The sequence below is a fragment of the Aythya fuligula genome, chromosome 12 (assembly GCF_009819795.1).
Source record: "Aythya fuligula isolate bAytFul2 chromosome 12, bAytFul2.pri, whole genome shotgun sequence".
In the NCBI taxonomy this organism is placed as follows: Eukaryota; Metazoa; Chordata; class Aves; order Anseriformes; family Anatidae; genus Aythya; species Aythya fuligula.
Genome location: NC_045570.1, coordinates 16,778,270 through 16,803,283, shown reverse-complemented (window position 1 = coordinate 16,803,283; position 25,014 = coordinate 16,778,270). Strand labels below are relative to the sequence as shown.

The 25,014-nt window shown below is 37.6% G+C and overlaps 2 protein-coding genes across 3 annotated transcripts in view; one reads left to right on the top strand and one right to left on the bottom strand.

Annotated features, from left to right (window-relative positions):
- Nucleotides 1-499: 499 nt before the first annotated feature.
- SDR42E1 (short chain dehydrogenase/reductase family 42E, member 1) lies at nt 500-3,232 on the top strand. Of its 2 annotated transcripts, XM_032195877.1 has the most exons (3): nt 500-524; nt 844-945; nt 1,513-3,232. In XM_032195877.1, the coding sequence occupies exons 2-3, from the start codon at nt 878-880 to the stop codon at nt 2,615-2,617; spliced, it is 1,173 nt and encodes a 390-aa protein (XP_032051768.1). In that variant the 5' UTR covers nt 500-524; nt 844-877; the 3' UTR covers nt 2,618-3,232. The 2 variants fall into 2 exon arrangements, with proteins under 2 accessions (XP_032051768.1, XP_032051769.1); XM_032195878.1 differs by lacking the exon at nt 500-524 and having other exon boundaries at nt 886-945; nt 1,518-3,232.
- A 3,793-nt stretch (nt 3,233-7,025) lies between these two features.
- PLCG2 (phospholipase C gamma 2) overlaps nt 7,026-25,014 on the bottom strand; it is a 63,442-nt gene continuing 45,453 nt past the window's right edge. The window contains exons 21-33 of the mRNA XM_032195873.1: nt 24,866-24,934; nt 23,735-23,844; nt 22,873-22,969; nt 21,883-21,949; nt 21,459-21,616; nt 18,961-19,063; nt 17,521-17,730; nt 16,770-16,915; nt 15,690-15,804; nt 14,181-14,348; nt 13,205-13,293; nt 9,589-9,773; nt 7,026-8,768 (exon numbers count right to left, since the gene is read on the bottom strand). Of these exons, the coding sequence (XP_032051764.1) occupies nt 8,726-8,768; nt 9,589-9,773; nt 13,205-13,293; nt 14,181-14,348; nt 15,690-15,804; nt 16,770-16,915; nt 17,521-17,730; nt 18,961-19,063; nt 21,459-21,616; nt 21,883-21,949; nt 22,873-22,969; nt 23,735-23,844; nt 24,866-24,934 (1,560 nt within the window). The 3' untranslated portion in view covers nt 7,026-8,725. The remainder of the gene's footprint in view (nt 8,769-9,588; nt 9,774-13,204; nt 13,294-14,180; nt 14,349-15,689; nt 15,805-16,769; nt 16,916-17,520; nt 17,731-18,960; nt 19,064-21,458; nt 21,617-21,882; nt 21,950-22,872; nt 22,970-23,734; nt 23,845-24,865; nt 24,935-25,014) is intronic.

Below are 25,014 nucleotides of genomic sequence, written 5' to 3'. Positions count from 1 at the left end.
TAAAGATTTCCAGTGGTAGGCATGTGATAGAAACCAGCATTTATTAATGGGCTCCTGGTGAGGTTGTAATTACAGTACTTTTTTGCACCACAGAGGCACCTAAAGGCTTCGTGCACACTCAGAGCATCAGGACTAAAAGAAAACAACAATTAAAAATGAGGGAGAGAGAAAGTTAGTTCTATTTTTATTCCCAAGTATAAACAGTGGAACGTGACAGCGCGACAAGCCTCAGGCTTCAAAGATAACTGGAGATTCCGAATCTTAACGTGCCTCACAGCGAACACCAAGCTCTGCTCAAGTATCGCTGGGGAAGGAAGGGAGGAAAGCAGTATCTAAGGGGGCACAGACTGACACAGCACGGCGCACACCATGACACAAACCCAACGCCCACCGCCCCATTCCCCCTCGGGTCTCCCTGCGCTCTTCGCCGCCATTTTGTGGCCCGGCGCGGGAACTCCATTTCCCGTGGAGCCCGGCGGCCCCGCGGGGAGGTGGCGCGGAGCAGGGCCGGGGCCGGGGCTGAGGTACGGGGCTGGCGGGGCCTCGGAGCGGCCTCACCCGCAGCGACCACCGCGGCCAAACGGGCAGGGCACGGCCGCGGAAAGCCGGGGAGGGAAGGCTGAGGGCGTCCCCGGAGCTTCCCAGCTGGGGAGTCGCTGCGTTTTCACGACAGGCAGCGCTGCTTCAGCTATAAGCTGGCTTGGGAGCAATGCCAGTTTCCGCCTTGCCTGGCAGATGGTGGAAGGAAGGGCCTGAATCAAAGCACGACCTATAGCTGGGAATAACCAAACACGTTAGAGCTCAGATTGGTTTTAACGTGCTTTTTTACTATGTGTTTTATAGGTCGATTTCCTTCAACAGCACCAAAGGCAAGAGGATGGAGGCAGAAAATGTTGCCAAGGAAACGGTCCTAATTACTGGAGGAGGTGGCTATTTTGGCTTCCGGTTAGTGCATTAAATAGTTATTACATACAAGAATAAATGTAATAGAGCGCTGTTGGTGAGGCAACAGAATCCGTCTGTGAAAGGAAACCTACAGGATTTGGGGCTTGAGCTTTCTCACCTGGTTCACCCCATCGACTGATGGTTCCTATTGGGGTCTCGTTTTTCAACAAACATAAACTGCTTCTGAATGTTTTAAGCAAATACGTTATTCTGTTTCCACATGATTACAAGACAGTTAGTCTCAATATTTAATCAGTCTGGGCAACTTTGTAACAGGAATTTACATTTTTATCCTCAAAATATGTAGGGAACGGAAGGAGAGAAATGCCTGGGTTCTTCCAAAAAGCAGTTAAAAACACCAGTTAGTGGTGTTGTGTTTTTTTCCCTTATTGTAGTTTCCCCACTTTATGTTTTTTCTTTTGATTTCTTTTCCTCTAAGTAAAGAGGGAGCCAGAATAAATTAAAAAAATATATTAGAATAGTTAATAGGCTTCTCTTACCTCCAGGTGAAATGTTTCATGCATTACTGTGTTATGTATATAACATGTGGTTTCTGTCCTGTTTTAGTTTAGGTTGTGCCATATACCAAATGGGAGTGGATGTGATTCTCTTTGATGTCACGAAGCCACTTCAAGCAGTGCCAGAGGGAATAAAGTTTATGCGAGGGGATGTCTGCTGTCTGTCTGAAGTGGAAGAGGCTCTTAAAGATGTAATCTGCGTATTCCATATCGCTTCCTATGGAATGTCTGGCAGGGAGCAGCTGAACCGAAAACTTATAGAAGATGTTAACGTGAAAGGAACAGAAAATGTCATCCAGGCCTGCAAGAGCACAGGAGTGTCAAGTCTGGTTTATACAAGTACATATAATGTGATATTTGGAGGCCAGATTATAGAAAATGGGGATGAATCTCTGCCTTATCTACCTCTTCACCTTCATCCAGATCACTACTCCCGGACCAAATCTTTAGCTGAAATGAAGGTGCTGGAGGCAAATGGTGCTGAGCTTGGAAATGGGAAAGGTGTATTAAGGACTTGTGCTCTCCGACCAGCAGGTATCTATGGGCCAGGAGAGCAAAGACATCTTCCAAGAATAGTTAGTTACATTGAAAGGGGACTGTTTAAATTTGTATATGGAGACCCTCTCAGTTTAGTAGAATTTGTACATGTAGATAATCTTGTTCAGGCTCACATCCTTGCCTTTGAGGCCCTCAAAGCCACCAAAAAGCACATAGCTGCAGGCCAAGCCTATTTTATTTCAGATGGCAGGCCAGTAAATAACTTCGAATTTTTCCGACCATTAGTAGAAGGGCTGGGTTATAAGTTCCCAACCTGCCGCCTTCCTCTCTCCCTTGTCTATTTTTTTGCATTCCTTACTGAAATAGTTCATTTTCTTGTAGGTCATGTTTATAATTTTCAGCCTCTCCTCACCCGCACAGAAGTTTACAAAACTGGTGTCACACATTATTTTAGCATGGAGAAAGCCAGGAAAGAGCTGGGGTATGAGCCTCAAAAATACAGCCTGAATGAAGTGGTTGAGTGGTTTAAATCTCAGGGCTGTGGACCAAAGCCAAGAAAGTATGCCATTACGAAGCTTGTTAGGAATGGAGGATTGCTCTTGTTGATTGCCGTGGTGGTTGCATGGTTTCCATCTGCAGTTACATTTTCACACTGAAAGATGAAACACTGAATATTATGGAATATGGGGGACGGAATTTAGTTATGTTGAGTACTCGTTAGTGTTGACAGGTATTAAAAAAAACCACATTGGTGCTATTCAGGTAAATATTTTTAACATTTCTAGCCCTAAGGAATGGAACTGCTAAGTAAAAAAGATGTAATTTTTATACAAAATTCCTCTTCAAAGTGAAATTGATCAGATCACTAACAAGACAAAGCTTAGTCCTCCTGCGAAAACAGCATTTTATTGTCTGTTACAGTGGTACACTTAGACTGACCCTTCCTCCCCAACAATATTATACTCTGCCCCTTTATTCCTAACAAGTTTCTGCTACATGATCCAGAGGAGAATAAACTTACTCTTTGATCACATTCCAAAACCAAATTCTGCTTTCCAGCTTGGATGTATATACGCCTGACCAAGAATTTGCCTTAGTTGCTTGATTAACTGTTTAAGTGGTAGACAATAAATGAATGTTTTGGGGTTTGTTTCACTTTAAAAAAAAAAAAAAAAATTCTGATGTACTTCTCTAAATAAACTCTGGTATCTAATGACACTTCTGGAAAATGTTGAATTGTTAATAAAATGGCAGCAAAGTGCTTGAAGCAACACAGCTCTGTAGATACTTCAAACTACAATATTCCTGTTTAAAATGAGTTATCTAAAGTGCATTCATAAGAAACAGCTATGGTTTTTCCCAGCATTACTGAATGGTTAAACAAAACAATTATCTAAAGGACATCAGGTAAGTGATCACACTCATGTTCCATTGCTTATAAAGTCTTTTTAGCCTTTAATAATATTTCTTTAGCACCTGATAGCATTTGAAGAGAACATCACCTTTGAAGCAGGATGATAAACGCTCTGCAGAGAAAGTCAGGATTTTGTGAAGTTTTAAGAATAGAAAATAGTTTGCTAGAAACAGTAATGATCTGTACTTAACTCCCTCATCTCTTTCAGTTTAACAATAGAAGAGATGCTGAGAAACTTCACATCGAAATGTTAAATCACAAAGTTGTGTTCCCTTAACTGATAAGCATTACAGTTTCTCAGTATTTCTAGATAAGTACACAGTCCTTCAGGAAGTTCACACTTTTCCCTAGTCTTTCCATTTTAATAGCTGAAACTACACTATCTTAATTTTATGCTAGTTCCAGTAACTTCAGCTCTGGATTTAAATAGGGAAACAAAGAGCTGAAAGACTCAAAAAAATAAAAATGGCTAAAAAGGGAAACCAAGCTACAAGTACGCGGCCACCTGTGTTTAGAAGATGGAGATATTTTCAGTTAATGCTGACTGAAGCCAGCATTCTTTGAATGTTGAGTTTGTTTCCTCAGTTAATTTTTGCAATCACTGATAATTAGATGCTTAGTTTTACTTGAAATCTGTTTGGTTTTCTTTTTCCTCCTTAATTCCTCCACCACTGTGCATACCATAAAAGGGTTAACTTGAGGGACAACTGAAGACGATGGCGTTTCAGTGTTCCACCATGCTGATGGCAGAAGGGCCACTTACCAGAAGCTGTTAATATACATAGTCATAGTTTGCAGGAAGAAGAATCTCGCTTTACTAAAAGATGGAAAAATAAAGGTAGTTGTGATCTCATGAAAGCATTGGACTGCTGTTATCTTCCCAGCAGGCCCTGTTTTTCAAGTGAAGACCACCTGGTTTGTCTCCTTCAAGTACCCTGGTTTTGACATAATGTTATCAGAAATAGATTAAGAGATTTTAATGCTAGCAGAAGCAATAGACAAAAGAAAATGTACAAGAAAGTGCACAGGCCTGTTGCATGGCATGAAATACCAATATTATGGTTCTGATTCTTGTAAAAAGCAGACCTTTTTAAGATGTAGAACAGAACTCCTGTGCCACAGAGGAATTTCTTCTGCTATTTGCAATAGCTTGGGGAGGGGAGCGCAAACACAAATACCAAAACTGAAGCAGCAAATCCTCCTGCAGAAGCTGAGCAAAACACGTGAAGGTCTTCATTTTCCTGGAGTCAAGGACAGAACTTCTCATTGATAACGGAGTAAGAGGCGTTATTGTGTCCTAACTGCCCACGACTTATGCTTGAGCACGGGGTACTAAATCAGGCCTAGTTCAGAGAAACAAGCAGGCGCTTGGCAATGGTTATCCCAGACAAAAAAAAAAAAAAAAAAAAAAAAAAAAAAAAGGAGAATCCAGACTACAGAAGAGATGAAGGATACTCTTCCTCTTTTACTTTCCAAAATGAAAAGAGGAAACGTCTGGCTTAAAGGAGTTTTAAATTGCTTGAGTTATGTACATGCAAAGCCAGTCACAGCGCTCTATTTCAAGTATTTTTCAATGAGAAATCTCTCCCCTCCTTCCTGTTTGTTTTTTTTTTTTTTGTATTTTTTTTGGTGTTTGTTTTGGTTTGGTTTGTTGTTGTTTTTTTTTTTGTTTTTTTTTTTTACTACTTTTGGATGAGCAGCTGAGTAAACTAAGGTAATTCACTTGTGTCTGTTTCGAAGTTGTCATCAATGATTTGTTTTCCTCAAGGTTAATTACCAGAAGAACACCTAAAAACTGAAAAAGCAGAATTGAAAATTTGCTACTCCTCACCATTATTTAATGAAGGTAAAAAGAACGCTGCTGATGTTTTAAGTGAACAGTTTAAGAACACCAATTTTCACAAATGAATAGGTGAAGATGACCATTTGGCTTGTCTAACAGCCTCCTAGATGACTTAGGCTACAAATACCTCATATTGATTGCTACTCAACATGCATACATTTTTTAATAAAAGACTGATAAAATTTTTCTTCCCAAGACTGCCAAGATACAAATAAATAAATATTAAAGATGTCATGCCTGCCCCCAGCAACACTTACACCCATACCATTACGGTGACCTTGTGAGCAGAAAGGGAACATGCATTCCAAATTACTACAAGCTTCATCTTTGCCTTGGTTATGCTTTATTGTTTGAGTTGATACAAATCTGATACTCACTACAATCAAAGTTAGTATCTGCCTACTCCTGGAAAAGGTCGGTTAGGAGTTGAAAGTTAAATGTGATCTTCAACCTTTTCCTTCTGCAGTGCTCGTTTGTATCCAGATGAAGTGCAACAACGATGACTTCTATGGAAGCAATCAAAGTCAGTTCATCTTAAAAACACAGAGATGCCGTTCTTCCAACCCCCAACATAACACACCATAACTCTAACACACCACTTTTCAGTAACACACTCATACCGACTCAAATGGCTGGAGATTTTAAGTCATGAAATTCAATAAACAATGCTTAAATGAAGAAGCATCTGGCATCATTTACATCACCGCTATCGAAAATTATTTATTAAAAATAAAATAATTTAAGGATTTAAAATAGTTTCTGTAAGAATGTAACAATACAACAGATATTGTTAACTTCAAAAATTTATAAATGTTTTCCCTTCTAGATTATAAAATTAGCACACACACTCAATCCTAGTTTTATATTAAAACAGCTGCAACTGTGAAAAAGTTGCTAGTCTGCCCTGACAAAGAATTGAGGGTGGGGCTTCAGAGTTAAAACACAATGCAAGAGAAGAGTTAGTACACAGCCTGGCCCAATTCACACATCAACCAAACAGCTAACACAGTATTTTCTTTCTGAATACAACCTAGCATTTATACTCAGAGGGGAAAAAAAAAAAAAGCCTTACTGTAAAATGAAATGGATTTTCATAAATACTGAGTACCACCTCGTAACTTTTGACATTACATACGTGACATAACACACACACAGCTTTCTGAAGGACTGTAAAAGGTGCTATTTCTTAAGCATTTGGACAACAGCAGCACAAGGAACTCATACGTTCATCACACAATGACTGTTCTGTGTCAGGAACATGCAAAATGAAAGTAGTCAAGACAAATGACCCACGTGGGCAATCTGGCTATGTCTGCTCTGGAAATGAGCTAAAAAAAATAAATTCACAACAACCTGGAGCTCTAGGCTTTGATCTCCCTCAGCCTGAGCATCTTACAGTCTCTTATTTTTTGTAATCAGTATAAGCCCAGCTGGTATTCAGCTGTCTACAGATACTGTCCCAACTGAAGTAAGAGCTTCAGGACCTTCCAAACAGGGCTTTGGGCCCCCTTGTCTGATCAATACTGACAACATTCTTGAAACATTAAAAGAGACACACACAGGCTGCTGAATGAAATATATAGCACAGGGACTGATCATGTAACAAAACAAAATGCATCCCAGATCATGCTACAAGATGTGTGCGCACCAAAAGTCCTCACCTTCCAGCAACAGCAACTGGTCAGCCCATCACGCATGGATACTGCAGAGAAGCACAGCTTTACACAGCAGTCTAAGTTACTGCTGTACCTTCAAAATCCACAGTTGATGATTTATTTTTCGTCTGCCCCCCCCCCCCCCCCTTTTTTTTTTTTTTCCTTTGGCATCCATCTAATCCTTGAAAAGACCAAGCAGAGCTGGGGACTGAAGGGATTTCAGGCAGGAAGAAGCCTAGAATTACCTTTAACTTTATCCTCTTCTCTTTTCCAGTTCACTGATTGGTATTAATTTCTCCAGGAAAAAAAAAAATCTGCAGAAGCCACCGCACTGTAGGACACTATTACAGCACTTTCATCTCAAGATAAGTGAGACAAGACTCTATTCATAGTAACTAAAACCTCAGAGGAGTTCCTCAAACCATCGCTGGTGAATGCGCTATGGCATCAATTAAGTGCATCTTGAAACAACAGAAGTCATAGCATGAGGAGCAACAGCAACTGAGAACTGCTGAGGCAGCTTCATCAGGCAATGAATCCCAAAACCAAGCAGGTTTTCTGTGATCAGAAATACACCATGATGTATGCAACATTTTATGATTCATGCAGTCATTTAGACATAACTCCTGTGCACACACATGAAAGGTAAACTCATGCATGCAGACAGTAAAACTCCACCCATGTAGACAGAAGGAAACTAGGAATTCAATAGTAGTAACATAGTACTATCTCAAATTAGGACAACTGGTTTTAAATATGCCATTCAAGGACTTTCACTCTGCTCTTGCAACAAAACACACTTGCTAATCTAACGAGTTTTCTCATCTGTAGCTCGATGCTCTTCAATTGATTAAAGCTGTAAGAATGACTGTGTATACTGTCATTCTTGGATTAGATACATTTTGGGAAAATGGTCTACACATTTACAGAACACTATCATTTGATGCTACCATCTAACTAGGATTGCAAGATTAAAAATGGACAGTTCATTAAAAAAATCATTTCTAAGCACATTAGCAGTTGAAAGGGTTTGCAAAATGAAAGTATACCAAAGCAAATGCTTTTCAGATTTGAAATACCTTTCCGTTCTGCAAACAGGTATTTCCTACCACATATATTAAAACCTTCCTTCCAGTGCCTTAAGTTAGGAATATAAATTCAGAGGGGCTGCAAACACAGGTTTGCACATTGTTCCTTTCCTAAACTTTTCAAGAAGAAACAACTACAGTCACAGAAGATATTTGGTTTCAACAAAGTTAACATTATTTGGTACTCAAAAAGAGAACAGAAAACTTATAACAAGACAATACAGTATGAGCTATTAGCTGCCCGAAATACTTTATACAGTATCGAAAGTACAATCTTCTGTAACATACATTAAAAAAAAAAAATGCTGGTGCAAAAGTGCTTTTACAGCATTTAATAAATTAAAAAACTCACTACCAGTTAATCTTAAGGAGCCAGGTTGTTAACGTGGTGAGGTTCAATGCATGTAAATTGTTACGAATGTCTTATCTACAGCCTGTGTACACAAATAAAATAGATGATTTAAACTTGTGCTTCAGGTATTGATAAGAAGTGAAGTCTATGCAATTACCCACCCTCCAATTTTAAAAATCTTGAATACACAGAAGTCTGGCCTGCACAGAGGGTATGTTTTGTACAGAATATAAATTATTAGGAATTTAAACAGTTTTTCTTATAACAAGAAATTATTAAGGAAACCCATCTTTTCTCCTCCTCCTCTTCTATTCATTCAGCTTGATGAGATCTGCATGGAGTAGGATGACCAGGATAAATTAATATCTCCTCCTGAATTGCTCCATAAAGCATCCATCAAAGAATGATTGCTTTAAGAGTAGAATTTGCTGTTACTGACTTTCTTCTCCTTTAATCTTAAGGGAAAAGAAAAAAAAAGAAAAAAGAAAAAAGAATGAAAAGTCAAGTTTACTAGGAATTTCTCAGAAGAAAGCAGTTTACTACATTCATTTTACTTAGACACAAATGGCGAGTAACGTATCGGCAACAAGTATTGTTTTTCCTGCAATAAATGTGAATAAGCCAGTGATTCACACAACTGTTCAGCACACATAGAAAGGTAAAAATATTTAAAGAAAAGTCTTCCTCCCATCCCATCAGCTCAGAAAGGAAAAAAGATCTACTTGACTGGTACAAGAATCTTCTGTCTCCCTCACAATGCAAAGGTAGCAGCAAAGGAGACAGACCCTTCTCTTAAGCTTTGGATAGTGCATTGACACTTAACTGACAGTTCTGTGCTCTTAACAACTAACTCCTGCTTTTATCTTTTGCAGTTTGTCTGTCTGGAAGTGTGCTTTCTTCCCACACATTTAATATGTTAATAGCACTGCCAAGGACATAATTCCAATATTGTAGGAGTAAGGTGGCTTGTTTATTTGACAATACAGGCTATTTGGCTGTGCGTATTTCCAGGCTTTTCTCCTAGAAAGCAAGAGAAAAGAACATAACCTCACAGGATTACATGTTTCACTGTGATCCCTAAAACCAGGATTTCACTGAGCAGGTATTTCATTGAGTCTGCTGGCCTCTAGTGGCTTGCAGCCCAGCCTCACTTGAGATATCCTCATCCTACTCCAGTCACTCTTTAGATGCTTATTTTAATAAATCTGAGACTTCCTTACCATAAATCATGTTTGGACAGAGCTGCCTTGGGAAGGAGAATGATTATCAACCTACCTGCGGTTGCATGTCTCTTGATATATCTGTAGTTTGTGCTCATTCACATTAAATTCTTTTAATATAGCATCTCTGTTAGGATTCCTTAAATTCACATGGGTGTCATAAAGGAACAGCTGATTATTAAGCTCCTCCTGGCGTTTCCGAAGTTGCCGACATGAGGAATAAAGCTCTTCTTCACTTTCCTTCAAAAGAATATTGGAAAACAATGTACAGTGTAAGACAGAACCAACAGAGTTTGGGTGGTTATTTTGTTTTTCTAAACACATTCCATTGGTTTTCTAAAATTAGTTTTGCATGATGATTCTGATGATTCTGCAACATTTATGGAAACAAACTAAGTAACTAAGAACATAGTGAAAAAAAAAACCCTTAGGCCCATTATCTAAGGCACCACACTGTCTAGTAGGGGCATCAGGGACATTCCAGGAGTCATGAAGTGTCTGTATCTGAAACATATGTTGGAATATTTTTCCACACACAAAGTATGCCAGCATGTTAAGGAAAGGACAGCAAACGATGTATCACTGTGGGACATCAGATTATAAATTTTTAATAGACTTTTTTTTTAAAAAATCTTATTTTTGACTGCTCCACCATATTTGTGTAAGGTGACATATTCCTGGCGCTTTCTTATTGAAATCTAGGCTGCAAGTGGAAATACTGACTAGTAAATAGGATCTCTAATATTATCAAGTGTCAGACGATCAAGAAAGGACACATCCTTTGTTTCTGTGGAGCTATGACAACCTGCAACAGAACTGGCTAAGTATTTCAAGTATAATTTGCAGCCATCTGAATTTCTCTTGTTGAATGTGGCCCACAGGAGAACATCACAAAATTATCCACAAGCATAAAACAATCATCATGATTCCCTTAATGACTTCAAATTGCTTTAATATTTCAAAACTTTGGATGCACAAGCTGTCTCCTTTATTGAGTTACTAGTGGGGAATAGTATTGGCAGGAACAAAGTCTTAATTTTTACATCAGCAGCAAAACAAGATGCACATCCTACAAGAAATGACATGGAATCAATAAACATAACAAATCTAAGCATTTTCAGAGATGGCATATTAATAAGAATGCCTCTTTTAGCACTCAGTACAGATCTAGGGAAGCTGTCATGTTTAGCAAACACCCATGGGGTTTCAACAGGTAGAGCAACCAGATCCTTTCCTAACCTTTCTTTCTCCTCCCAAAGCATACTCCTACAGCTCCCTGGTATGGCTTGAAGCAAACGGAGCAGCCTCAGTGCTATGCTACTGATTAAGTTTTAAAAAGCTTCCCCTGCAAGAATAGGAATGAAACTTTGCATTCCCAAATTGCAGAAGGAATAAGCAGATTGCTAATTACCAATTTGCAGGTGTAATTGTCGAGATGCATATGTACTACTATTTGTGCAAAGCTAGACTTTAAAATGCTGTTTAATGTCCACTGTAATTAGGAAGTGCTAAAGTGGTACACATACTTTCTGAAGCGAGTAAATCAAATTTCAGACACAGAAGACATGCTTCTAAATGTGACAACAGCAGCAATGTAACAGAATTTCTGCAGGATCAGGAAGACAGTCAACTTGGACAAAAACTACGTAAGGCCCCATAAATGATTCACACATGTGAATGCTTACTTTGCAATATTCTTGCTTCTTTATTCCTAAAGAATTTTCTCAGCCATCTGTAATTCCCCTTTATATCTTTGTATTTCATCTCCAAGAGTATGCAGATGTATATAAACAGGCTCTGTATATAAACAGGCCTGTTATTAAATTATACCATTTTATGGAGGGTCATTATTTTAAAAAAAAAAAAAAAAAGCAGAACAGATGGATACAAGCTTGATCTTTCCTGATGCTTCTCGAATGACCTGGCAGAAGCTCTAGAAGTTGATTAACCATGGCAAATCTTGGTTTGCTGCAGACTGCCAAACTAAAGGAAAAATTTTTGAAAGTTCTCCTGCAACTGCATTATCACCCAAAGATATCAAAAAGCGTGAAAATACAGAGCTGTGTTTCATCTTCATTTGGCTTAAGCAGAAGGGGCTTCAAGAGTGTGAAATGTGCTACTGTCAAAGGACTTGGTGCTGACAGACTGGGAGACATACTGCTGCTACGAGCAACACTTCAAGAGATACTCCTGCCCCAGGCAAAGAATGATCTGAATTTCTGAGGAGGAATTAGCAATGTATCTACGCATCATGCCCATGCTCGACAGTTTTGGCAATAGCAAGTTGTTACCAGTTTACTCAAAGGAGGCAAAACAAAAACATGTAAGCTTATCTGGCCTCCTGTATCAGACTTGTATCCATGGAATATGAACATTTCAAATGTTATCTTCAAAGGACATATATCTCTTTTCTTTATACACACCCTTCGTCTCAGTTCCCAGCCTTCTTCTCTCCTAACTCTTTGCTAACCACCAGAAGAAAGCTACCATGGCTACAAAAACTGTGATTACACACAGTCATTTTACATCATGTGTCCATAAGGTGGATTTACAAAAGTCTTGACAAAGGACATTTGGAAAAGAGGCTGCCATTTGTCTGTGAGGAATGTGACTGAGAATTCAGACATTTCCATTTCAGTATGTGTAACTACAGGCACAAATCTCTCCAGAGACATAAAGACTTACTGTTAGCTGAATCTGATAGTTTAATCAGGAAACATAACGTACGCTGGTGTGAACCATAGCATAAGCCTAAATGGTTGTGAATGACTACAAATAAGTTCCACTTTCTTTCCCCCCTCTTCTGAATCAGAAGGGTACTGGAAAACACCGTGAAATCCTCACTTCCCAGAAGTACCATAAAATTTCATCACTTGTCTTCTATGCCATTGTGTTTAATAAAATATTATAATAAAATAAAAAATGAATATATAGTTATAATTGCATATGTATTTAGTTTATTATAGTTACTGTATAATAATATATAAAGCAAATAGCATAATATACTGTTGAGGTATGGAGACAGTCTGAGAATAAACCTGCTTTAAATTAGCATATAAAGCACCACCTCTGGAGCACCAACAAATGCTCTTCACAGATCAGCCGCTTTAATGCCTGGCTTCATAAGCAAGGGATGCATCATCATCATTTTTTCCTTATGTGCATGAAAATACTAGTACTTCAATCAGTTGTTTTACGGAGGCTTAAGGGAAGGAGATTAGAGCTTCAGTAGGAACCAGGATATGTCTTCCATTTGTTGGGTTATTTATGTTAATGACATACTGGGAGAAGTAAATTTATCTTCTCTTCTTAAAGAGATTTTTTTTTTTTAAAATGCAGGACCTTTAAAAAGAATTCCATGAAGCTAAGGCCTGAATTTAGCTAGCTTTGCACAGCATCAGGTAGTTAACATTGGAAGACAATGACCATGCTTGTAAAGGAAAAAAAAAATAGAAGCAATTAGTCTTTGTTTCTGCATTATTTCTTTTAACAAGTGAGTAATCTGTGTCCTCCCCAGAGGAGAGTAACTCAATTTGCATCCTTGGTCTTCCCCAGTACCTAAAGAAGTATCAGACTATACCACAGCAGAAAACTAAATCCTCACTTCCCGGTTTCCACAAAGAACTGGTAACACAAGCTCTAAGTGCACAAAACAAACGAATGGTTCTCACCAGAACTTGTTGCATTTCACAATGAATCAGAAGCGAGGCTAGCTCTATGTCTTCACTGTAACCATTCTTGAGAGGAACTGATCTAAAACCTGTGGAAAACAAAAAACATACACAAAGGAGAACTAGAATCAAGGCAAATGGTTACCTGCAGTCATCAAAATGGTGCAAACAGTCCTAACAACTAAGAGATCCTTCTCTGCTCAAATGCTCCATTGCTGAGAGCAGGCTTTGCTATGTGAATTACAGAGAAGCAAACGACAATAACGGCCAAAATGAAAAACACAAGATTTCACATGTTCTTGAAAACTAAAGCCAGTTGCAGAGAGAATCAGAAAACCTACTTCTGCATATGTCCACATCTAAGGCAATTAATAAAACACATCCACTGACACCAAAACAGAATCTTCCCACATTTTACTCAGAGCACATAACCCTGTTGCTGAGATGGAGTCCATGGTTGTGGAGGAAGACAACACATGGTGAAGACAGTTGAAGACATATAAGTGATATTAGTAAGGAGATAGGTGTAATACCAAAAGTAGTGATCTTGTTACTTTCTTCTGAAATGCAACACAAACTAGAGAGGAAGAAAGAACCTTTATTGGAATCTCCCACTTTCAGAACAAAGAAGTTAGAATTAAACCTCTGGGTCTACAGGTACACAAGAAACTTGTGTTTAACTTCCTCAGAGTCACGGCACACTATCAGTAGTAATTTTAACATCTTTGTTGTGTTTTTTGCTGTTGCAAATTTTTCTATGTTTTACTATCTCAAAACAAATCAGAAAGTGAGAGGAGGATTATTTTAAATACTTGCACACTACACGCCCCACATCATAACAAACAACTAAAGGAGCAGATCAAAAGCGCAATTCTCCTTTGGCATGTCATAGTTGCTACTGACAGCAAAATCACAATACAACAATGCTGAACCACATTTTTCTGACTTAGCCCCATATTACACCTCCCATTCTTACCTGTTTTGATTCCTTTGATAGGAAAAGTGGCATGTGCTAAGAAATTAGGGTCACTGAACATATCCTCCTCATAAACAACAAAGCGCAGAAACGCTAGATTGGGATCATAAATTTCAAATTTCACTTGTTCTGGACACGGCGCCCAAACTGGATTAAGGCCATTGTCATCTGTAATGAAAAGGAAACATTTGCTGTATGAAGCAATAAATTCACTTCATTCATACATGGGTATGTATCCCTGGACATTTTCTGGGAATACAAAGGCCCAAAAATCCTATTTACCATCTGTCTCATGTTGTAACCTCGCTTCAGACAGTTTGTATTTGTTTATTTGTGGGGGGAGATAGGAGGAAGCTTGGCAGGGATGGAAATCCACAAAGAAAGGCTATTATTCGTCTTTAAATATACAAAATCTCCTTGGATGTGTACGTGTAAAAAAAGCTAATTCATTGCTCATATTCATGAGCCTCATGCTCCATATCAGTAAAAGCATGGGAAGTAATGGAAAGACTGATGTATAATTGCTCAATTCTCATACTCATTTCTGGAAGACCAAGTAACTTGTCATGTGTAATACTGCCAGGAATTTTGCTGTCTAAGGTCTTGGTCACTCCCCACAAAAATTTAAAATCATAAGCCTCTTCTCTAAAGCACTGAAGAGCCACAACACATGTTTTGCTCTTTATTCTGTATTTATCTTCCACTCCTGTCTAAGCTGTAAGTTTCAGTGGCCTGGATAATTAGATTCAAAGCCTCTTGTCTACCAGAGGAACACTGCTACATCCAGATATATTAAATCGTGAAAAGACAACCAGTCAGTTTATTAAAGATTGTTCTGTGTTATCTTCTTACATTTAAAATTCCAATAATCAATTTTTACTTGGCTGTTGGTGAGATATTGTCCCATTTCAGTGCACTTAAATGCACTTAAACTCCTCTACAGACAAACACACCTTATCCAGAACTCACCAGGAGCAAGCTTTGATCAAACTTCTGCTTTTCAGGTTATACTACTTTACAGCCATATATACCCAAGCTGTCTCTGATGGGATGCCAGTCTTCAAACCCAAATTTAAATAAACACAGTCTGGATCTCAGAGCAGTAACTCCCCACGGGGACCAGAGTTTGGGCAAACAATTGTAACTGTAGGAGGCACTTTCAAGACAGCAATTTTTTATTTATTTATTTTTTAAAAACATGCAGATTATGCAAACTTGTCCATAGGCAAAAATTAAAACAATCATGACTTTCTACAAACTAATGGTTGAGGTTTTTTGAAAAATCTCTGATATACATTTGAGTTTCCCAAATTAACTGGCACTGAGGCAACCAGGAAAACAGTAATGTATGACTCACCAGCCAAGAGCAACAGTTACCTAATTCCTCCCCATACAGGTTGCTGACCAACTACAGACATTGTAAATTCATGACCATCACCTACTCATTTTATTGAAGTGCACTCAGAGCATAACCATGTCCCCACAACACAGAAAACCTCAGATACTCACTCACAACTGTCGTCTTGAATTTGTTGTTATCATATTCAGCCCCACAAATTTCTACCTCTACAAAGGGACAAGCAATGCTTCTACCAGGCTTAGGAAGATGGCGAGCCCCCAAAACCTGCAAAAGAAACTATGTTATAACCACCTCCAAAGGAAACTTCACACCATTATTTGTGTGGAAGGTAGCCTACAGAACTGAACGCGAATTCACTAGAGAAAAAAAAATAAACCCAAAAGAACATGATAAATCTCTTGAATATGTTCACATGTATTAAACTATCTGTGCCACCAATAATAATATCCTCCCGTTCTTTGGGTGACTCAGTGATTTATGCAATGGCTGACACTCATTGAACAGAGCATGCAACTACAGATCAAGTTCATAACACAAGTTTACTCATCTTTCCTCAGCCTTTATCTACTTTAAGAAACTCCTGCTTTACAGTGATGACCCCTGTTTACCTTGTCTCTAAACTGTGGTGAAAAGCAGTTAATGTATTTCTTCCTTCTCAGAAAACATACTTTTAAAGGACATCTCTCTTATTGAATAGCAACTGAGAACAGAAACAAGTTCAATTCACATTTGGCACTAGAAGACAATATATTATAATTTTTAGGTCATAAATCCCCATCTCTCTATGAGTCAGTGTACTAAATACTATTATGAATGGGAAAAAAAATCAGTTTAATATCTTTTGTGTTTAGTTTCTTTATTTCATTATAAACGTCTTTCATCCACACTGGAAATTTCTGACCTAGTTAGTCTGCTGCTAACCAATCTCCAATAGGACATTTCTATTAAGAAGTCATTAGGTGGGAAATTCACATTAGTCTATTTTATTAACAATTATATCAAATTATCCTAGGATTGTGCTTTCAATCCTATACCACGTGCTTCATTAGCATAATAAAGATAGCGTTTCCTGTCAGAAACCAGTGGAATTACTTTTATTCTCCAACATTGACAATAAAAAACAGTATTTTGACAATCTGTCAGGTCTTGCTATGAAACATAATAGCTTTATTTTTAGTTGTATAGATATTTATGACTTGTAAAAAACATAATTTACAAAGGAGATTTACCCTCACTGTCATAATCATCTGCAATTTCCTCCTCGATTCATTTGGCATTGGGTCATATTCTTCATTTCGCATGCTTTCTGGCTGCAGAACATAGCCAGTGCGTCCATTAAGTGAAAACAAGGCATGGTTCAATTGCATGTATTTATCTAGGGAGAGAGTTAAACAGTCATAACAGAAGTAAAAAACATTTGAATAAAGCTAAGGAACTACCAGAATAATGGCTCTTCTGTGCAGTTCCTCCTGGTTGCCACTATCTCAGAAAGAGCTGGAAAGGTAAGTTGGAAGACTCAGTTCCCTTCAGTAACTATATTTGACTGGTCATTTCTCACCAATTTTAATCCAAATAAATTCATCTCCATTCACAATTAGTTTCTTATCAGTGTGTCATAAGCTAGCTGGCCCTTATTTGGAAGTTGCGTACAGCTTTCCTTGCGGATGAACAGTTCATCCACCTGAACTTCAGAGTAACTATCTCTGCTTACTTATCATGAAGAGATAAAGGTAGAATAAACCTTTCAGAGGTAACAAGTGGGTTAGTCTGGCTCAGCGACAGGGAGACTGATTTGGGTGGACCAGCTCTAGCAAGGGATTCGCATACACAAGCTAACTTTAGTTTCTGCATCTCCCTTCTTGCTGTGAATTACAAATCAATAGAATAGCAACAGTGATTAGAATGGCAGAAAGTCCATAAAGAGGCTCATTAATGGTAAAATGGAAGGCAGATCAAACCCTTTTTCAAAGGGAATATTACCTGGAGTTTGGAAGTTAAGAGCCACCATCTGAGAGCCACAAAGCCAGAGGCGAAATGGGTCATAGTTCGATGAGTCAACCCTCTGCCCTTTAGGATAGACACGCGTCAGTCCCTTCAGGTTGTATTTCAGCAACTCAACTGGCTTTTGCTTAACAATATTTTCTGCCTTGGTTTCCACGAAAGAACGGATTTCTTTGAAATCAGGATTTTCTACAGAAGCGAGGGAGGAAAAGAAGAGTCATTACATTAGTAAAGGAAGAAGGAAGTCGACATTTATGCTGTATTTCTACTAACATTTTGGTTCACTTTGTTTTGCTTTGTCCTTTAATGCAGCAATTTCCACTGTTTTAATGCAGACACGGCAAATTGGTTGAACACCAGGTCTGAAAGTTAAAATTGCCTGCCTGCCTCATGTTTTGCAGCAGGGCAGATAGTCTGTAGTCATGCTCTCATCTCATCATTGCTAATAATGCACTTCTGACCACTGCAAGACATATTTAAATGAGACATCTTTTCCTAGGTTTAAATGGAGAGAAGAAAGGGTGAGCCAGGGTTACCCAATGCCTCAAACAATGACTGTAATTATAATGTCTTAACCATACTGACAGCTTATTAAAAATGTTTGCAAAGAAGCTTAAGGAAGAAGGGCACATTTCCTGGCTCCTCTGGAATAAGAAGTACACATTTCAGTGTCAGATTCTACACCCACACTTACACAGACCCCAGTTTTCATTTATATTATGAAACTATTCCCAATAGCTTACATAAATGGCAAATACACCATTCTTATAGCTTATATAAATGGCAAATGCATAACAAATCCATTTTGAGGGTTCTTACAAACAAATTGCAAGTGTTCAGTCAGACTTTTTAGTCTTCAAAAAAGTCAACTGACACATAAATAGTGAACTTCCCTATGAAAGTTATATTGAGATGTCTTTAGTCAACTAGAAATTTGTGACAGTTGCAGGATCTCTTCTTTTAAAGCCTCCTTTCTAATGGAAATTCACAAACATTGAGAAGCTTTCTAGTCCTTACCGTGATTTTACTGACAGCAAATATGCAATGCTATGGGAAATGAAAGCCTGAATAGTTTCACAATTGTTCTTGTCTCCTCATTTATGGTCTCTTGTTTCTCTGTCTCATATGACTAATTTGTTCCACATTTGGTACCACACTTAAGCCTTAGCAGGTTGAGATGTACGTTCAAAACAATTCTGATAAACCATAGGCTTTTACCTGACATTTTACAGTATGAATATCATCACGTTCCCCAGTGTGCAATTCAAATTGCCACTGAATACTCTCCATGGGTGATGCAGAATATTTTTTTTCCCCATAGAGAAAGGATAGATCTTATCTTCAGTCCTCTAATTTCAACTAATATCTGTACAGATTAGTAGAAAAGTTAAAATTCAGGTGTAATATTAAAGAAAATACCTAAATTGTCCTTGGTTTTGCTTGTTGGCTTGCAGTAGATTACCAGATCAGATAATTCAATAGCAATCAATTGATTCTTTTCCCAGTATTTCCTCCTGTTCTCCTGTAAAATTTAACATTTTAGATTACAGATAACACTGGATATTATGGTACAGTAACTCCAGGGTATACTCTAACAAAAAGGACAAAGTTGATCCATTCCTCTTCACCCAGATTCCTATTTGATACTTAGAACACCTACATAAATGTTGTGTACCCAATCAGAGAACAGATTAATGAGTGTGTGTTTGTTTCTTAAAGGAAATGTTTCTGAGTTTCCTTGAATCAGTTCTACTCAGGAGCTTGGCAACCATGGTTTACTATAAGAAACTAATAATTTGTTTCTATTCTGTTTTAGATATATTCATGACTCTATACCTCATGTAAATGCAAATGTATGAAGTAAAAAAAATGTTAAATGTAGTGAAGTTTCTCAATATTTATTACCTTGAGCAGGTCTTAGGTCTTGTTACTAATTCCCAAACAGCTAAACTTAAACCCTATGAGTATCATTCCTGGAATTTTGTATTTACACATCAAACCAACAGTGTTGTATATGGTAAGTCATGTGCAATCGAATAGGCATCATCACTAATAAACCTAGTAGCTACTTCCCTCTTTGTAAGCACCTGCTATGTGGAAGCTGAGCCAAGGTCTTTGCAACCAGAGGCTGGAAGCCACTGAAATCAGCAAGACATTCCCCGAATGGAGACATTTTGGCTGGAGGCTTTTCAGACATAAGAAGCAATTACAGGATAGCACATGTTAGAAGAGCCCCATACTGAACAGCTATTAGCTTTGGTACAAGAGGTTATGAAGCAGCAGCAATTAGGAGGTCTTCCAAAAGAATTCCCTCAACAAAATGAACTGAAGAGGAAGGAAAAAACAGAGAAGCTGATGGGTTTCTACAGTGTTTCAATGAACCAGAGATTATACATCGAAGTCCAAGAAAAGCAAAGAGGAATATAGCATTAACACTTGAAATAGGCTGGGGAAAAAAACGCAAACACAGACTTCATGGTACTTAGTGATAAATCAGTTTCCCAGATATTGCACAACAGAATGTGGTGCTCCAAATACAAAGAAGCACTTCAAAATGCTGTGAGCTCATCTTTAGACATGACCCTCTAGAGATACCCAAACGGGAGAGCTAGCAATGAACAACAATTCCTAGGAGCATGGCAGGTGTTAATAGAGATGACAAGGTATATGAAGCTCAGATATTTTTTCTTTTTATATACAATGTACACAGCCCAAAAATAAAGTGAAACCATGTCTGTATCATACTGCAGCATTGTGGTGACTCACTATGCTTTTTCCTTCCCCAGAATTCAGACTGTTAATTCTACTGGCAAAAAAGGCTTTTCCTTGTCTTTTTCCCCTCCCCATGCTGCAGACTATAACGTGAGCTTTCAAGAGGCCAAACTGAGAAAAGCCTCCTGACTGACAGAAACAAATTTTAAACCACCTTTGAAGACAGGCTGTTTAATACTTCTTTTACTGTACGGAGGGAAAGAAAGCTGGCAAGCTCCTGAAGAGCCATTGATGTGCTATAAAAAAACATTCAATTTAGAGACATTTCTTCTAGGTCGTGTTTCTCTTTTTCTCATTTTTTTTTTCTAAATGAAAGCCCTGCAATAATGACTACATCTCTCTTCCTCCAACAATACACCAACAGTTCCTGTTGCTTCTTCCATTGCTGAATTTGCTGTCTCCTCTTCTTGAGATACCAACTTGCTTGCCATAAATAGGATTTTGATGACCTTCAGAATATTACTACTCCAGAGGAAGGATAAACAACACAAGCCAACATGATACTGAAACATATTTTGCATTGTTCATGCCACCCACTTAGTAATAAAAAGTGAATAAAAGCAAGAAAGGAAAAAGTACACCTAAGCATAGTCAACAGAAGGGCACTTTGATCATGTCAGAAACTTAAATATCAAAAAAGAGAAGAGCAAAGTAAATTAATACTTCAGGGCAGGAACAGCAATTCTTGAAGAATGTCCTTCAGTGGCAGTAGTAGTACAGGTACACCAATTAGGTTATTAGTTACAAATAAAGTATTTGCCTAAAGAATTACCTATTCAATTCTACTAACTCTGCTTTGCAGTGAATGCAAAGATGCAAAGGTGCAACAAAGACAGTACTCTGCTGAAAAACTCCTGTTAACACAAAACCAAAACATTTTCTGATGACTGGCACTCTGCTATCTTGGGTACTATTCCCAAAAGGGTTCAGAGAACAAGATTCACAGCATCAGTAAAACGAACAGGCAAACAGTAACTTGCAAGAGAGTCTAGGATCAGGTCTTAGCAAGGTTTAGCAATATATGGTAGCTAAAAAATAAACAGTATTGTAAACTTATAACAGTACATTATAAAATACCAGGTATACTTTTTTTTTTTAATCAATACCAGGTGCGTGCATACATATAGTTATTTATTAATCAATACCTCTTCTGCAGTTTTCCACGTGATTTCACGGATACTTTGGTACCATTCAAAGAGTTCTTCTACTTTATCAGTTGCAAACTCAACACACGGATCTTCTGGATTCTTAGGTTCCAGAATGAAGACAAAAGGCTTTTTGTGTTTCCCTTGTGGCATTTTCACTGTTAAGCAACACAGTAGCAAGAATTTTATACTAAAATCTAGAAGTAGAAGCTGCCCTTGATCTGTTACAACAGCTAATAGTCAAGTTCTGGCCATTGTAATAAAGGTCTTACAGGGCTGAACAGTTAGTATTAACAAGTTTAATCATATTAATTGTATTACCTGTAGTAATACAAATATTCTTCAAAAACAAATCTTTTATAGTAAAAACAATAAAACTTTCTCAATACAGAAAGCCCACATGTAAGGATCAGAAAATACATACCAACGTTGTATGTATTGAGTACCAGGATACCACGACATAGAGAGCCTAATGGATTGTCCTCGATGATCTGTGAAAAACATGAGTTAAATCTGACCCTCAGTCTTCAAGTGCATTTAAAGAATATTAACAAATATTAAATACACACCATTAAATCTACTCTCAGTTTCACTAAAAGCAGGCCCACTGTAATATTTAAAAGCCTACTTCCATATCAAGAATTTCTTGTTCTGAGAAACAGATGAGAACTTCTGTACTGAGAGTCAAAATGAGGACTGCAACTTCTGCCATGACACAACCACTTATTTTTCAGGTCTGCTTAACGCTACTATCATCAGAACAAAAAAATCTAATAAACATATTTTCCTCCAAAGGCTCCTGGCAAATCATTAGAAGTACTTAACATAAACAACAGAATAATGTAACATTTTATTTCTAATACTCCAAAATGTTAAAACAAGTATCTTTGTCTTCTTGTCATAAATAGATCTTCGTTCAAGACTCTGGACTAGATTTTCTTAGACCCATTTGACAATCAGTATAAACATTAGTTATGCATCAAAACATGATCCTTGACTGTGAATATGAGAATGATGTGTTTGTGCACATGTTTTTTCTATTTGCAAATATCTAGGGAGTAATCACACAGGCAAACTAGTTTCAGGCACATTACTGTTTAGATAAGCTATCTGAAAAATCTATACCGGTATGATTTTCATTAGCATGAAACCATTATAACCTCTTAAAACCCAAGCAAATCAGCTATCTCCCTAAGTAGTTTTCCTTGATGGAAGTCCTGACAAAAATACTCAACAGCACAGAGAACGGTGAAGAATGCATTCATTTCTTTATTCTGCATTCCCTCAAACACAGCATGCAGAGTCCTAGTATAAACTAGATTAGCATAAACTAGATTTCCACTTCCAGAGGACAGCATATTATAGGGAAACACGGCAGACAAACCTTAAACTTTAGACAAGCTTCAAACCTCACCTGGCTTTCAAGCTCAGCAGAGTTATCAGATGACATGTCTTCAACATAATTAGATGGAAAATAGTGTTGGACTTTTTCTCCATAATCCCCCTTCCACCTAAATTAAATAAAAAAAAAAATACATAGAGAAAAAGAAATTAAAGAGCTTCAACAGGCCATTAATGAAGCAATTGGTCACTGATACCACTAGCTTCTCTAGCTGGCAGTCACCAAAATATAAGTGATGAAGTAGCTAAAATCTCTAACAAAGTGATCATTAACTGTAGTAACAGATCATTTCAGAGGGATTACAGTTACTGTAAACTGCAATTAATGACTTAAGAGGCTTTTCCCCCTCCAGTACTAAAAACACTATTATGTGGTTGATTGCACTGCAGAAACTACAGGGAAATATTAGGTTTCCAAGCTTTCTAAGCAATTTGCAAGCCAGCTAAGAAAGAAAATCTTTTCTGAAAGGAAACCATACAGATAACTAAAAAAAAGTGGATTTGATTCCTGAGAAGTACCAAGCAGACAAAATGATGCACAACAATGATGATAATGGTAAAAGATGTGTGATTTCCCAGAATAGACAAGTGTTCAGGAAGTATTCATGTAGCAAAGGAAAAATACTGGATACGCTGAGATATGAAGGTTCTACATAGTGAGGTTAGTGCTACAGAGCAGAACAATGAAAAAGACAAGAAAAGAGACTTGAATTTGAGGTTTTTGGTTTTGTTTAATATACTAGAATTAAGATTTGTAGGACTATAGTTAATAAGCAGCAAACAGTTTTTTAAAAAACTACTACCCAAAGCTTAATTTATTTTTCTCCCATCTAGTAAGTCACTAGAAGTTTTCCTATGAGGAATTTTGTCCTTACCAGCCTCCAGTTTCCTTTGTGACATTATGAATTAGAGCTCCTCGACAGAAGCTCAATTCATCACTTCTTTTGGCTCTGTAGTCATACAAGGCTTTCACTGTTCTCTGAGGCTTTAAGAGAAGCAAAACAAAGGGGTCATCTATAGGGGGACGGGTCATAAAATGATCAAGAATGCAATTTTATTTATTTATTTTTTTATAAAGGGTGAGGAGGATGGAATCAGATATTATTTATTTTTTTTAAAGCTTAGAAATTGCAATACTAAAGTTCCAGAGTGACATCTATTGGTGGAAGCAAGTAATGCTACTTAACTGCTATTCTTTCCATGCCAGCTTGTAAAATAAAAATTATTAAAAAAAAAAAAAAAAAAAAGTACACCAACATAATTACTGTAGAAAAAAATAAAATTAAAAATAAAATTTAAAAGTGAAATATCAATCAACTATCCTCATCACATGTATTCATATGCATCTGTAGATTTCGATGTAGAAGCATGTAGACTTCAATGCAGTCTAAAAGCCTCCACTTCCAAACCACATCAGCTATCCTTCTGGTCATACTTCCTTTAGGAAGACATCTAGTTTCAGCAGACCAAGCAATTGTTTTATCTTGAATTTCCTACCACTTGAATTGATGGTAAATGGTACCAACGTAAATGGCAGCAGCAATGTAAATTCATTAGCCAAAAAAAGATAATTTTTTTTAATTACAGTCACAGAATTTACTAGCAGGTGAACTTCTATGAGAATCTACAAGTTGAACGCCCTAACAATAAGTAGAGAAGTAGCTGTTTGCTGTGTCACTTGTTATTTAATTTTGGGAGCATGCCCAGATAAGCACAGCTGATAAACCATAACACTTCCACAAACTCAATAGCAGGAAGTACCCAAATTCCCAATATGGGTGAATCAATACAGGATTTGCACGCAGCAAGTATGTAGGTACAAATTTATAAGAGATACTAAAAAAAAGTCACACTTTAAAAGTTCTGCTGTCTAGTCCTCCGTAAATCAAGCACCCTAACATTTTCAATTAACCTTTTTGTTACTACTAACAGGAAGTCAATGAACAATTCTCATCATTTTCAGAAGTCTAAGAGAAAATGTGAAGGCCATCTCTCCTTAAGCATACCACTGTAGGGTTGATTTCACTGGGTTCCACATACATCTTGACATCATAAAGCGAATTTATATCTTTTTCCTAAAAATGGGAAAAAAAGAAAAAAGATACATTATAGGAATCAAAAATTAGATAACTAATGTTAATAGAACAAGAAAATT

Excerpts from the sequence above, each read along its gene's own strand:
- SDR42E1 (XM_032195877.1), top strand. The coding sequence starts at position 878 with ATGGAGGCAGAAAATGTTGCCAAGGAAACGGTCCTAATTACTGGAGGA. Across the intron at positions 946-1,512 it reads GGTGGCTATTTTGGCTTCCG|TTTAGGTTGTGCCATATACC; the intron begins GTTAGTGCATTA and ends GTCCTGTTTTAG.